Source organism: Penaeus japonicus, unplaced genomic scaffold, assembly GCF_977035675.1.
Source record: "Penaeus japonicus unplaced genomic scaffold, GWHDUDI00000001_assembly GWHDUDI00000037, whole genome shotgun sequence".
Taxonomy (NCBI): Eukaryota; Metazoa; Arthropoda; class Malacostraca; order Decapoda; family Penaeidae; genus Penaeus; species Penaeus japonicus.
This window is the reverse complement of record NW_028234439.1, coordinates 2,339,623-2,353,961: the sequence shown is the minus strand read 5'-3', so window position 1 is coordinate 2,353,961 and position 14,339 is coordinate 2,339,623. Positions and strand designations below refer to the sequence as shown.

The window sequence follows — 14,339 nt, the reverse complement described above, 5'->3', positions numbered from 1 at the left end:
TAATCTGGCAACTGCGGTTTAGAAAATTGTTAAGAAATATTTGCCCCGTTTATCTAGGAATCCTTGATATACGTAAAGTATAACTGCAAAGCACAATAATTTGCAATTATTTGCAACATACGACACAGTGTCGCTTGTTTGCATATCACTGCTGTGCCTATTACAACCACCGCATAGCTACTCGCATTAAATTCCGCATAATCGAATTACATATACTCTTAAAACTATTCAATAGCCCAATCCTTCAATAAAAAAAACGATAAAACAGCGAGCTCTATGTAAAACAGCCATTCACACCCTGTAAGTAGGGAGTAGTCGCAGACAGGAAATAGTACTTAACGATATATACGGTATGATATATACGTATTTATATGTGCATCTACTAAATCATTTATTTATGCAGGCAGGCAGATAGGTAGAGAAACATATATACCTCACATAGAGTCGTAAATCAAAGAATTATTACACCGCCGATGGTCGTTGGGAGGAACCGCTCCCGGGAGGGCGCGAGGCACTGCGCATGCGCGGCCGGGCCTCCGCTTCGCCCTGCGTCGCTCGCCACAGCTTCACCAACCTGCTTGCGTCGTACACGTTCCCTTGTGAGTATTTTTCCTGTTGGGGGATTTTTCTGGCTGTTTTAAGCATCGGGATTTAGGGTATGGTTGCTCGGACGGTGGATGAGTATGCGTTCTTTCGATTGAGCGAGTGTTTGGAGGGAGGCATTTCGCGGAAGAGGGTGAAATAGAGGGTTAATGGGGCCGGCTTTTTGATGAGGGATGGCCTTGGGTTCTCGTCTCGTGTCCCGACGCTCCTGTGCTTATGAATTGTCATAGTGACTTTGTGAAATTTGAGTGAGGGGATTTTGCCATTTCTATACCATTGGATATGTACATGACGTTGATTTGATTTAGTCGACAAATCTAGTCTAATAGGTTACGTCACAGGTTAAAATCGGTTACTCATTATATATAAACATTTTTTGTTCTCTCTAAGATCTGACACTTGCTTTTAGAAGCTTCTAGGGAATACAGACAAATATACCCACAAACACTTGCCATTATAATATACTTACTAAGCTTCACTTAAAAAATGCCACGAGGTTGGAAGACAAGTGGTTGTGCTGTCTGTCACTACTGTAAGTCGGGATTATGTAATCATTTTTTTATTTTTTATTTTTTGCTATGGATTTTTTTGAAGCATTGTACATGTTGCAAGTAAAATCGAATGAATGTTGTGGTCTGTCAAGGAAATAGGTGTTCAAAAGGAATAGATGATAATTTGTATTATCGTGATATGTAATAGATCTTGGTATTACCTAATGTTGATGTGAAATGGGTTTGAAACCAAGATGGAGTATAATACATAGCTGTTTTTGGTGCAAATTTGCATTCCCTGACTAGCTTTTTATTTTCAATCTTTCAATTACACTGATATAAATGGAATATTGATTTTAGTCTTTCAACAATTATTGGTACTCTCCATAAAAGCTGTGACGGAAGCAATTTGTGATGTGCATGATGCAAGAGACCAGTAAACCTTCATGTAGATTCTAGCAAATCAAAGCTTGGACTGATTCCTTCGTCAACAATACTCTGCCAGGCAATGTTAAATAAGGAGCAAGCTTGTTCTTGTAAGAAAATTGAAATTTTTTTGCTCTTTACTTGAGCAAAAACTACCGAGGCAATCGCTTGATACTGCATCACTATCATGTCAGACTAGAGACAGAAGGTCCTGAGTGGGAATATAGATCTATGTTAGGGTTTGAAGATAATGTTCTAACAGTGACTATTGTATGGGATAGTGGACTCATTTTTTTCTGTATTTGGAAATATTACACTGGGACTTTATAACCCATGTTCTTTCATTTGTTCTTTTTGTACTTTTTTTACCCCATAATCTGTTGTCCCCCCCCCCCCCCAATTTGTATAGATTCATTTGATAGGTATTTTATTTAGGATTGCCTTAGATGCTAGTATCTTTATACTTATGTATACTATGAAAAGATCTATATGGCTTCATATTTAAAAACTCGTAAATTAGTTCATAGAGATGTCGAGTTCCTCAATACCCTTTGTGTGTGTTTGTGTGAGAGAAGGAAATGCTCAAACATTTGTCTGCTCCATCTAGGAATCTAGGAATGCTATGGCAATATCATAAATGTTGAGATGTACACTTCTCGTCTGTAGAGAGGAGTGGGTACTCGATAAAAGTATCTATCCATCAAAAATCTCGGCATTATCATAAGAATCAGTTGTGCATAGGGAGTAGATACGTGATTTGTTGCAGCTAAAATCAGCAATTGTAATAGTTTGGTTTAGGGAAGTATGGAAGCCCAATTTATAAGTAGTTTTGAACTGTTACCAGGTAGAGATTGTAAGTAGTATAATATAAAAAGTGCAAGAAACAAGGTAGATGCCTCAGACCCATATCAGTAGAGGATGATCTATTGCCCATGATTAGATAAGATTGCCTTTGTATATATCATCCTCAGCCAAAATAAAAATAATTTCAGGCATTGATATTACTCCTATTCAAGTTTATTGCAGGTGATGTTAACATGGTTGTGCCCATAGATTGGGAAGTATTTTCTTTCTACCTATAGGTAAAGGCCGTCTGTGATTGTATGAAAATCTGTCTTTTTCATAAACAGATAATGCTTAAAGAAATAAGTGCTACTTTCTTAGATTTCACTATTTTAACTCCTTCAGAAATCAGCTTAAACTGTAGTAGACATGCTTAGTTTTTACAAGACAATAAGAAAGTGTTGGAAGTTTGTATGAAGTCACTGATGATACAAAACAATGGACATTTTCCACATTTTGAAGTGGAATTTTGACTGACTTAAAACAGTCCAGAGATCATTTTCATGCTGTGGCCAACAATTTTCTCAATACATGTTTAGTGTTTATATTCTTTGTTCATCAGGGCAGTCCACCTAGTACCTCGCAAACCAATTGGCATATTTAACAACTGCAGAAATTTATTTTTTGGGAAAGCAGAATCTTGCTGACTACAAAATTGGTTGAAGTCTAAAGGTAAAGATGGACATTAGAGATTTGAGGAAAGAAATTAGTTTAATAGTTGGACATCCCTGAGGCTTGATCAACTGTAATGTTGCAAACAAAATAAGATATGATATTGCAGGGAAGCTGTTGTGAAGCACCACTCAGCTTGCAAAAATGGAGGGTAAGGCCTTGCAATTTTGTCGAACATTGAAACCTCGTTATACAAATTGGTTTGGGGTATTGGTAAGAATTTTAATTGGTTTGATATAAAATGTTAAAGATCAGAGGTTTCATTGTATTTTGTCCTGGCTTTTGCCCTTTTTTGTTCAGATGCTTTTATATGTGAGGTAAAGTGACATGTGTATATCATACATACATACACATATGTATGTAAAAAAAAATGTAAGAACATTTGAAGGTTTACAATTTAATAGAATAATTTTAAGCTATGACTTGTCATTTAGCTACTGCTAAACTGTGATAGAGAATTAAGTAATTTTGAAACTTTTTTTTAATATTAAAGGAACCTTCAAATGTTGGCTCATATTCCTACAATTGCAACCTTATAACAACTCCATGCTATCTTAAACTAATCTTCAAAATTTCAAATCATTTTGTCAAGCTGTGTTCTTATAAAGAATGAATTTAATATTATTCAACAACCCAGATCTGCGAGTTTGCCTGTGTTTCTTTTAGCTATTCATATTATTAACACATTAACTGCCATATGTACCACCTGTGGTACGTAAATAATTTTTTAAGTCCCATTATTAATCCATAAAACGGGTAAAGATGAATGTGACTAAGCTTAAAAAAAAAAAAAAAAAAATGTATTTTGTTTATCAAAACATACATTATCTTCTGATATTCAATTGAATAAATTATGCTGAAACAAAAATCAATTTGAGATAGCTTGTGTGGCACTGCTAAACAAATTGTGCCGATGCATTACCATACATATCCCAAGACTGTTGATACAATGTGTTTGATAAGAGTAACGAGTTGTACTCCTTGTTTTATAGCAGGAAACATAACGGTGGGATGAATTACATAAAAGCTCTTTGGCAGATAATGTGTTAAGAGCAAAATGTTGTTTTTTTTACTTTTTACAACTGCATGTTTAGACGTTTATAATGAAATGATCATATCCATGAAAAGAACCAAAGAGCATATCTAATTTGTTTTGACTTTACTGATACTGTAATATCCACATGATGCAGAGAGGACTTCTGATTCTGAAAATGTCAAAACCAGTTTATAAAGCTATTTGTATTTTAAATGATTATATTAATTGTGGATGAAGGCATTCTGCATCAGTATTAGTCGTTTAGTCTATATAGGGATGAGGTTAGTTTACCCCATGCCAAGATGATAGAAATGCCAGAAGTGAATAATTGAAAATTGGGATTGTATACTTCACATATTTTCATTGGGTGAGGAAAAAGTGCATTCCAGCTACGATTTTTAGGTTTTACATTTTTTACCTGTGATTCACACAAAGATCTAGTCGTAAACAGATTTGAATATACATACAATTTATCTGCACTTTTCAGATTTATTTTAGGGTTTAATATTAGAAATATAAATAGCCAATATATCTTTCATATGTGGGTGTACATTACATTTTAATTTTGCATTTCAGGAATAAGTAAAATCATGGCTGAGGCAAAGGAAGCTTACATTTCCATCCTGGAGAAGAAGTTGGCTGAGCTAACTGGAATTGAAGTGGACCAGATCAAGAAGAATCAGGTAAATTACATATACTTGTACTTAGTTATACATTAGGAATTATAATTCCTGCTAAAGAAATGTCTTATACTTAATGTAGAAGTACCAAAATGGTTGAATTATTGAAATATATGTAATCTATTTACAAAAGAATTCCATTTCTGGTGTGCATTTTCAGTTTGCAAATGCTGCAGATGAGGCCGTTGCCATCCGAGAGATGGCTACATATGTAGAGGGGATTGTCGTGCAGCAGGCAGGTGTTGCTCAAGCTGGTACAGTCAGTCCACAGATTGCACAGATGTTTGCTCATATCAATGCTGAATTGGGTAAGTCGGTGTAAATATCTACCTCTTATTCAAGAGACTATAGAAGATAGCTTAAGTGTGCATTAACAAGTTAAGAATAAAGTTCAGATTATATTGTACAGTAATAGTAAAGTTATTAAATTGGTAACGTAAAAATTTTAGCTTATCTTCATTCTGATATCTATAACATGGTGTCTTAAACTTAACTCCACTTCCAGGTGAGGAACGTGGTGCTCATGCTCTGCCCCCTCTCAAGTACGACTTTAATGCCCTCGAACCACACATTTCGGGCATGATCATGGAGATTCATCACACCAAGCATCACCAGGGTTACATTAATAACCTCATTGCTGCTACAAAGAAGGTGGGTTAATAGTTGACTTCCCCTAACCCATTCGCGCTGTGGCGGATTTTTGCTTACTCCCACTTATGCCGGGAAAATTTCAAGCACACAATGCTTAGTGCCGGGGTGTTTTCCCACTGTGCAAGGGTGTGCTGACCCTCGCAAAGCGTTTTTCACCCACCCTATCCTTGTGGTTTGCGTGGTTGTCTAAAATGTAAAGGCATGGGTAGAAAATATTACTATGTTCAGAGGAGGTATTTTAGTCTGTAAATATGTTACAGCACTTTTTTTTTTATTGAACTTTTTCCATATTAACCCATACACGACGGGGGTTGCCAAGTGTCGCCACACCACTCTGCTGGGGGTAGCTAAACCAGCCAGACCCGCTCGCCGGGCTGTTTTTCGTCTGCCACGCTGAGTGGAGGACGCGTTCCAAAAATATTTGTTCCATCGTCTCTGATTTGCCACGTTTACGGCCGATTTTTATAAGAATATGGAATAAAACACGACTCTAAACTTCCTTTCTCATCCATAATACAACCCGGAACTATGTTTTATGGGTTATAAGTTTGAGTATAGAGTTCATTCGTCTCTTATGTATTCGTCTTCGATTTGTGTGATTACCTTTGATACGTAATAATGAGCTAAAAAGTTGAAAAAACGAAAATAGTTACAAGTCAAGTTTTACGATTTTACAAGATCGCACTATGTTTTACTGGTTATAACTTTGAGTTCTGAGTTCATTCTGCTTTATGTATCCATCTTCGATGTGTGGAGTACCAATGCCAAGTAATCATGAGAGAAAAGGAGAAAGGCAAGTTTTACCATTTCTACTGTATGGAAAATGAGAAATTATGGAAAGAATAACAAGGTTTATTGATGAAAAGGTAAACAACAAGTACATAAAGCATATGTACAATGTATATACAATCATATATACACAAACATGTATATAAAATGGAAGAAACTACATAAAAAACATATGTAGAAACAACAATCACTACATAAGCATATGTAGAGAATCAGAAGGTACATAAAAGCATATGTACTGTACGAATGACTACCTTGACGAGTGGCACGACTTCAGACGAAGTCGTGCCACTCATCAAAGCAGTCATACTGGCATAACCCCACGCCACAGGTTATGCACCGCGTCTTGGTCCTTCGCTGTATTCCATTGCGGGAACACACGCGACATCGAAGCCGACTCCCTGGCAAGGCGGGTTGCTGAGAATGCGGTCGTCGTGCCCTCGTCTGTGGCGGAAGCTGGCCTGGTAGAACACCCTCGTCAAGGGCGGTCCTCCTGGTCATCGGCGCGTTACCATACCGGTAGCCGCCGATGAGCAGTTTCCCCAGCTTCAACCGGAACTCCTGGGAATTCCGGCCGCCTAGTGTCCGATGAACGGCGAAGGCATTGACGACCGCGAGGTCGAACAGGAAGAACACCACCTTCCTGTACCACACCCTCGACCTCCGAGTGGTGGGGTAAGAGGCGGAAAGTTGATCGCCCACGTCCACGCCCTTCATCCCGACGTTGTAGTCGAGAATGGCGTGGGGCTTTCCGTCTCCGTCGACCGAGGCGCGATGAACCGTAGACAGTACGGTGACCACCTTACGGTCATGCCACTGCACGCAGAGCATGCCCGTAGGGGTACTCCTGTAGTCCATCTCGCCTCTTCTCAGTGCGGTGAAGTCCTTCGGCATCCACTTCCTGTTGATGCGCGCAGTACCCACCACATTCGTCCGCCTTTCCTGAAGCATGTGGAAAAGAGTCGGGGAGGTATACCAATTGTCAACAAAGACACTGTAACCCCTCCCCAAACAGTCACTCTTCTCCATCAGCTCCAAGACGACCTTCGTCCCAGCTGGCACGTCTCCACGGTCCTGGCCCGTGTATATCCGGAAACACGAGGTGTACCCGGACGACGGGCCCGTGGAGGAGCACAGCTTGTATACCTTCAACCCGAAGCGAGCTCGCTTCGAAGGGTTGAAGGTGATGAACCCCAAGCGCCCACGGAACTTCCACAAGGACTCGTCGATGGCGATGTCCTTGTCGGGCACGAGGGTGGACTTGAAGGTCAAATCCAGGGAGTTGATCACCGGCCGTAGCTTCCACAGACGATCTGCGGGGACGCCTTCACCCTCCTCCAAATGGGCGAAATGGAGGTGGCTGGTGAGGTGGTCAAACCTGTCCCGCGCCATCACGTCTGAGTAGAGGTACGACCGCAGGTGCTCGTCGGTGGACCAATAGTCGCGGTAATTCGAGCGGGGCTGCAGCCCCATGTTCACACGGAGGCCCATGTATGCAGAGAACTCCTCCCTGGACAGTGGAGTCCACTTCCTCATATGGGATGAGGAGGGAGGAGGGCGTGTCTCAGCATACCTGCAGAAGAGTAAAAATCAAACATAAGTAAAACAATTCCAACATTGTCTGAGGGAGGACATCTATACACAAAACATATAACAATATAGAGCAAAAGGTGAGTAAATGATGACTACTTACAAGTTGGTCTCCGTGATGATGTGGAGGAGGAGATCTTCAGGGAACAAGCACCTGAAGATCTCCAGTGGCGTGCTGGACCCATCCAGGTCGGCCTTGACCCCAGGATGGGCAGCGAACGCATGCTTTCGAGGAAAGTTGTCCCTCTTTCTCCAAACAAAAGAGGGAGTCCCAGGCTCATTCCTGCTGCGCCTACGGTCCACGTAAGCGGACAAGGGCTCGTCGCTCTCCAGCATGGTATCCACCAGGCCGACGTAGTCTTCCTGTTCGTCCTCCGAACAGGAGCTGTCCCCGTGACCTTCTTCCTCTGACTGCCTGCGAGGACGGTAGTCGGTGTCGTCGTCGCTGTCCTCGTCGCATGACGAGAAGTCAAAGACAGTCAGAGGTCGGGCATGAGGAAGATCACGGAAGTCGTCGGGAAGGTGGGATGGCCCAGGGCGGGGCCTCTTCGGAGTGCTGGAGACCTGAGCAGGGTCATCCTCCGAAGAGGTGGAGAGCAACAGGGTGCGGGCAGCGGAGCGGGCAGCGGAGCAGGAGCGCTTGGGAGCCATCTCGAAAGCAGAGTGAATTCTGAGGTGTTCCAGGGGGCTATTTATACCCCATTTTCCCGCGTTACCACGTCACAATTCCCTACGTGGAAGTAATTGACGAATCAGGTCATCGGAGTGAAGTAGTTTCCGATGACGCGGGCTGCAACGTCACCGAAAGTCGCGTACGTGAAAGTCACGTGGGTTATGTCGTCACAGAAAGTCACGTGGGTTATGTCGTCACAGAAAGTCACGTGGGTTATGTCGTCACAGAAAGTCACGTGGGTTATGTCGTCACAGAAAGTCACGTGGGTTATGTCGTCACAGAAAGTCACGTGGGTTATGTCGTCACAGAAAGTCACGTGGGTTATGTCGTCACAGAAAGTCACGTGGGTTATGTCGTCACAAAGTCACGTGGGTTATGTCGTCACAAAGTCACGTGGGTTCTGTCGTCACAGAAAGTCACGTGGGTTCTGTCGTCACAGAAAGTCACGTGGGTTCTGTCGTCACAGAAAGTCACGTGGGTTCTGTCGTCACAGAAAGTCACGTGGGTTCTGTCGTCACAGAAAGTCACGTGGGTTCTGTCGTCACAGAAAGTCACGTGGGTTCTGTCGTCACAGAAAGTCACGTGGGTTCTGTCGTCACAGAAAGTCACGTGGGTTCTGTCGTCACAGAAAGTCACGTGGGTTCTGTCGTCACAGAAAGTCACGTGGGTTCTGTCGTCACAGAAAGTCACGTGGGTTCTGTCGTCACAGAAAGTCACGTGGGTTCTGTCGTCACAGAAAGTCACGTGGGTTCTGTCGTCACAGAAAGTCACGTGGGTTCTGTCGTCACAGAAAGTCACGTGGGTTCTGTCGTCACAGAAAGTCACGTGGGTTCTGTCGTCACAGAAAGTCACGTGGGTTCTGTCGTCACAGAAAGTCACGTGGGTTCTGTCGTCACAGAAAGTCACGTGGGTTCTGTCGTCACAGAAAGTCACGTGGGTTCTGTCGTCACAGAAAGTCACGTGGGTTCTGTCGTCACAGAAAGTCACGTGGGTTCTGTCGTCACAGAAAGTCACGTGGGTTCTGTCGTCACAGAAAGTCACGTGGGTTCTGTCGTCACAGAAAGTCACGTGGGTTCTGTCGTCACAGAAAGTCACGTGGGTTCTGTCGTCACAGAAAGTCACGTGGGTTCTGTCGTCACAGAAAGTCACGTGGGTTCTGTCGTCACAGAAAGTCACGTGGGTTCTGTCGTCACAGAAAGTCACGTGGGTTCTGTCGTCACAGAAAGTCACGTGGGTTCTGTCGTCACAGAAAGTCACGTGGGTTCTGTCGTCACAGAAAGTCACGTGGGTTCTGTCGTCACAGAAAGTCACGTGGGTTCTGTCTTCATAGAAAGTCACGTGGGTTCTGACGTCACTTCAAAAACACGATAACAAAAAGAAAAAGTCAAAAAGACGCATGTTCTGGCACTTATGGTGGGCGAGGTGGCGGTGGTACAACGTATGTACCAGCCGGAATATCGAAGCAAAAATTTGTGGTACCACACCTGTACCACCCGGCCACCGGGCTCAGAGAGGTCGTGGTACAGACGCTGTACCACCCGGCGTTAATGGGTTAAGGTATGTCTTGATTCAGAGCGCCATCCACTATCTCTAAACGACCTGTACCTTATGCAGATATGATGGACCAAACCATGACTTTGGAAGGGAACTTGACTGCAGTCTTCTGACAGTCAGGGTGGTCCTTCTCTTTTGACGTCCTCACGAAGTTTCGCCTATCACTCAGTATTTCCATCATTGATTCATCAGAGAAACATACCTTGATTCAAACAAAAATTAATTGAACCCCGGAGTACCAGGGGCATTCCACTGCGACCTGTGCAGGACAATTTGCGACAGCAGAGTATTGGAGTCAATTGAACTGTCATTAGAAACGAAGTCCAATTGATCCCACTCACTGTTGGTATCGTCACTGCTCGAGACACTTCCCACATCATCATCCTCCCAATCGGAATCAGGAAAACAACGAAGTGGACCTGAAGAAGAAACATAGGTACTAAGACTTACGGGAACTCTCTGGGACAGAAGCATGAGATGCCGAACGATCAGTTCTTTCACGGCTGGCGGAGGGACCAGCTGAAAGGAAGGGACAATGAATTTTTTTCACAAACATAACTTTATAAATAATCATGAAAAACACTAAGTCAATAACACACGTAAGAAACACAAGATAGATAAGTTTACACTTACCCGCAGAAAGTAACTCTGTCTTGCCACTCATCCTCGGAAAAGCCTAAGTTAGAAAAACTAAAAACTCGAAAAAATTACTTTCATAAAAATAACAACTTTGAACATATGAAAAAACAATCTAAAAAAAAAAAAAAAAAAAAAACACACAAGTGCACACTTACCATGGTCATCCAAAGAGGAATCATGGAACTCAAGTTCTGCTGACGATCCCAAAACCCTTCCAGAAGTGGAAGGTTGAGGGTCGTCAACGTCCTCGTCGGTGGAATCATGACGAGTGGTTGAGGCGAGGGAGCGGCAGTGCAAAACCTTTGCAGATCGTTTCGGCGTGGTGGCAAGCTTAGAAGTGATTATTCTCCTGATTTTGAGGGTTTATATTCGCGCTATCCACCAATTACAGTATTCCCCGTTCCTGAAAAGCCTGGGAAACGTGGAAGAAACCAAATAGCAAGTGGAAAGGTGACATGACATCATGGATAATTGACAAATAAGAATGTTATATATATATATATATTTTTTTTTTTTTTTTCCCCTCGGCCAATTACATTTGACTTTACGATAGTCTTTTGACTCATCATCTTATTCAACAAATCAGACACAAAATTTACCATGTCATCAATATTACTCAAATTATACTAAGAATAATCTTTCATTTTAATGCGGACGTTTCAGCACGTCGCTACTGGCCTCCCAGGGCGAGGGCCGAAAATGTAGCATGTGGCAGGGGGTCCCCCGGGTCCGGGACTATTTTTAGACCCCCTGATAGCAAGTCACCCGGCATGAATGGGTTAATAGTTAATTTGAGTTCTATTTTTATGAAATTGTATTGTCAGTTTCATAGCTTTGCAGTACATCATAAAGGGTTGGATGTAGAGATTCATCCAAAGCAGAGCTGGTTACTTTCAGTGGAATGCAATATTTTATTATATTGAAGATCCACCAGAATTGCCTTTGGGCTTAGGGACATGCTTACTAAGACACATTCATCTGTCTAATAATATGTAAATATTAAAATTATCCTTCCAGATTAATTTGTGACTAAACATTTTGGACCAGAGTGGAAGCTATTTAGACATCTTGAAATTTCATATTATAGTAATTGATATTTAAGCATGTGAACTTTCCTTTATTATTATTATTTTTTTTTTTTTTGAGATCCAATATAATGAAAATTTGTAATCATGAAAAGATGATTAAATAATTGATAAAGGAACCACACCTTGTGATTATTTTGCAAGAGAAATCAATAAGCTATCTTGATTGCACATAAAATAAATCTTTATTACTCAGTGATGACACCATCACAAATTACTAAGGAATTGCAGAAAATGTATAAATAGTTTTTACTCCAGAATATTTTAGAATTTTCAGTTGCCTGATACACTTAATAATTGGTTTCTGCTGGAATCAGGATTTGTTTACCTTTAAAAAAATGTTGGATTTTGTTTTTGTTTTTTTAATGGACATGGAATCTACTTGAATACCACAAACATTTAAACTCCTCTGGTTTGAAGGGTTAATTTTGCAATAGCATGTCGTCTTACTAAAAATTGATCAGTGAGCTTGTTTTGTACATGCACACCACACAAGTAAATTTATTGTACATCCTGCCATTTTTCTGGTTGGTAAATTGTGTGGTTGTCATACTGCCCAAAAAGGTAGGAAAAAACAATCAATTTAAAGTCCTGTAGTAAATTCGAACATCAGGATCAGTAACTTTTTTCCACAAAACTGATTTGAGTTGAAGTTTCTTCAAATACTTTTATGAACTTGTCCTAACAATTGCACCCAAATGAACTTCAGATAAATTTATTCTAGGTTCAACTTATTGAAACTCGACCAGTCCTCCCATATAAAGTGTCAGCTTTGTAACTCTAATCCATTTAGATAGAAGACGAAATCCAACAGGAGGACAGGGTTGAATATGAATGGAGGAGAGGATAGGGTAGGAATGCAGAGTGTGATAGCAATTATCGTTTCAAACCTAGCAAACTTAGGTGATAATGATGTCCATTATAGAAGACCTTGTGCTACCTGCAGTTCACTTGAGCCACCGAGCATAGGAAGCCATTTGAACCTCTGATTAGACGAAGGATAAGATTAGCAAAACTAATTACAAGTTGCAATTGAATTAGGTTATTTCTAAGATACAATATTGTTAGTCGATGTAATATTGAACTTTTGTTGGCGTGTGTGTGTGTGTTTGTATACATATTCCCCCACCCCACTTAATAAAAGTCCTGTTATTTCAGTTGGTTGAGGCAGAAGCAGCCAACGATGTCAGCGCTATGAATGCCCTTCTTCCTGCCATCAAGTTCAATGGCGGTGGCCACCTGAACCACACCATCTTCTGGACCAACATGGCTCCCGATGCTGGTGGTGAGCCTCAAGGAGCAATTGCACAAGCTATTGATGAGAGCTTTGGATCATTCCAGTCCTTCAAGGTGAGTTTGTCATATGCGGACCAATTTTGATTGTTCATATTGGAAGGTTCTAAATCAAGTAGGCTGTAGTGACTGGCCTGAAGAAAATGCTGATTCAAATATGTTGTGTGCACATGTGATTGACTTTCCCCTTTTTGTCAGTCTCCCACTCTCCCTCTCCCTGGCCCTAAATATAAGCTGCCCTTTTCTTGCAGGACAAATTCTCCGCTGCCAGTGTTGGAGTGAAAGGCTCTGGTTGGGGATGGCTCGGCTACTGCCCCAATCACAAGAAGCTCGAGATTGCCACCTGCCAGAACCAGGATCCTTTGCAGATCACACATGGTAAATTCAATTACCTGTCATAATTTAACGACAATTTTTAATGTGATTGAATTCCAGTTTCATCATTTAGTACAAGCTTTATTACCATGGAAATATAGAAATTGATTTGCTCTGATCTTTATTAGCTAAGCAACCATTTGAATTGTATTGCAGGACTGATTCCCTTGCTCGGCCTTGATGTCTGGGAGCACGCCTACTACCTTCAGTACAAGAACCTCCGCGCTGATTACGTGAAGGCTTTCTTCAATGTCATCAACTGGGAGAATGTGAACGAGCGTTATGAAAATGCTTGCAAGGCTGCTGGTAATTGACTCCATGTTGCTGCCAAGGAACCAGTGCAGTGTCACAAGACATCCTCTCACCTGTAATTCAGAAACTGGCCTACTATTGTGATAATATACACTATACTGTCATCATGATAATATTTAGGTGCCCTCTAAAAGACATGTACTTTTCTTTTTCTTATAATACTGCAAGAGTTTTAGCATTTGCTTGCTTCTTTTGATTCTTCAGTTGATGAAAATACTCCAAGAATATTTTTTCTTCATTTTAAAAGGGCAATTTCTGTGTATCAGTTCTGTAAGTACATCTATGTATGTCTATTTTCTGGTCAAGTGTTTACAAAATATTAAACACTCCCCTTCAAGTATTACAATACAAGGGATTTATAACCAAAGTGTTTTTTCTCTCTCCCCTACCGCTTCAAAGCTGAAACGTTGCACATGCTATGTTAATGGAAGAGAATGAAAGTATGCAGAATTTATTGTCATTTTCCTTATAAATGAAAAATGGCATTTGAACTGGCCTTTGAAATGTGTTCACAGGATAAAATAAAGGAACTAATTGACAATTAAGTGTAAAATAGTGGTCTTTACAACAAACGTCTTACCAGACTCCACAATATATGGTTGGCCTGACTTGACTGTTCATTCTAAT

At 41.2% G+C, this 14,339-nt stretch overlaps 1 protein-coding gene across 4 annotated transcripts; it reads left to right on the top strand.

Moving 5' to 3' along the window:
• The first annotated feature begins 572 nt into the window (after positions 1-572).
• LOC122245481 (superoxide dismutase [Mn], mitochondrial) lies at positions 573-14,079 on the top strand. Of its 4 annotated transcripts, XM_086532737.1 has the most exons (8): positions 573-599; positions 3,145-3,186; positions 4,648-4,754; positions 4,912-5,059; positions 5,257-5,402; positions 12,891-13,082; positions 13,277-13,403; positions 13,557-14,079. In XM_086532737.1, exons 2-8 carry the CDS (start codon positions 3,180-3,182, stop codon positions 13,712-13,714), a joined length of 885 nt encoding a protein of 294 aa, XP_086388863.1. In that variant the 5' UTR covers positions 573-599; positions 3,145-3,179; the 3' UTR covers positions 13,715-14,079. The 4 variants fall into 4 exon arrangements, with proteins under 4 accessions (XP_086388863.1, XP_086388862.1, XP_086388864.1 ...); XM_086532736.1 differs by lacking the exon at positions 3,145-3,186; XM_086532738.1 differs by lacking the exon at positions 3,145-3,186 and having other exon boundaries at positions 573-656.
• The last annotated feature ends 260 nt before the right edge of the window (positions 14,080-14,339 follow it).

Excerpts from the sequence above, each read along its gene's own strand:
- LOC122245481 (XM_086532737.1), top strand. Across the intron at positions 5,403-12,890 it reads TCATTGCTGCTACAAAGAAG|TTGGTTGAGGCAGAAGCAGC; the intron begins GTGGGTTAATAG and ends CTGTTATTTCAG. Across the intron at positions 13,083-13,276 it reads GATCATTCCAGTCCTTCAAG|GACAAATTCTCCGCTGCCAG; the intron begins GTGAGTTTGTCA and ends CTTTTCTTGCAG.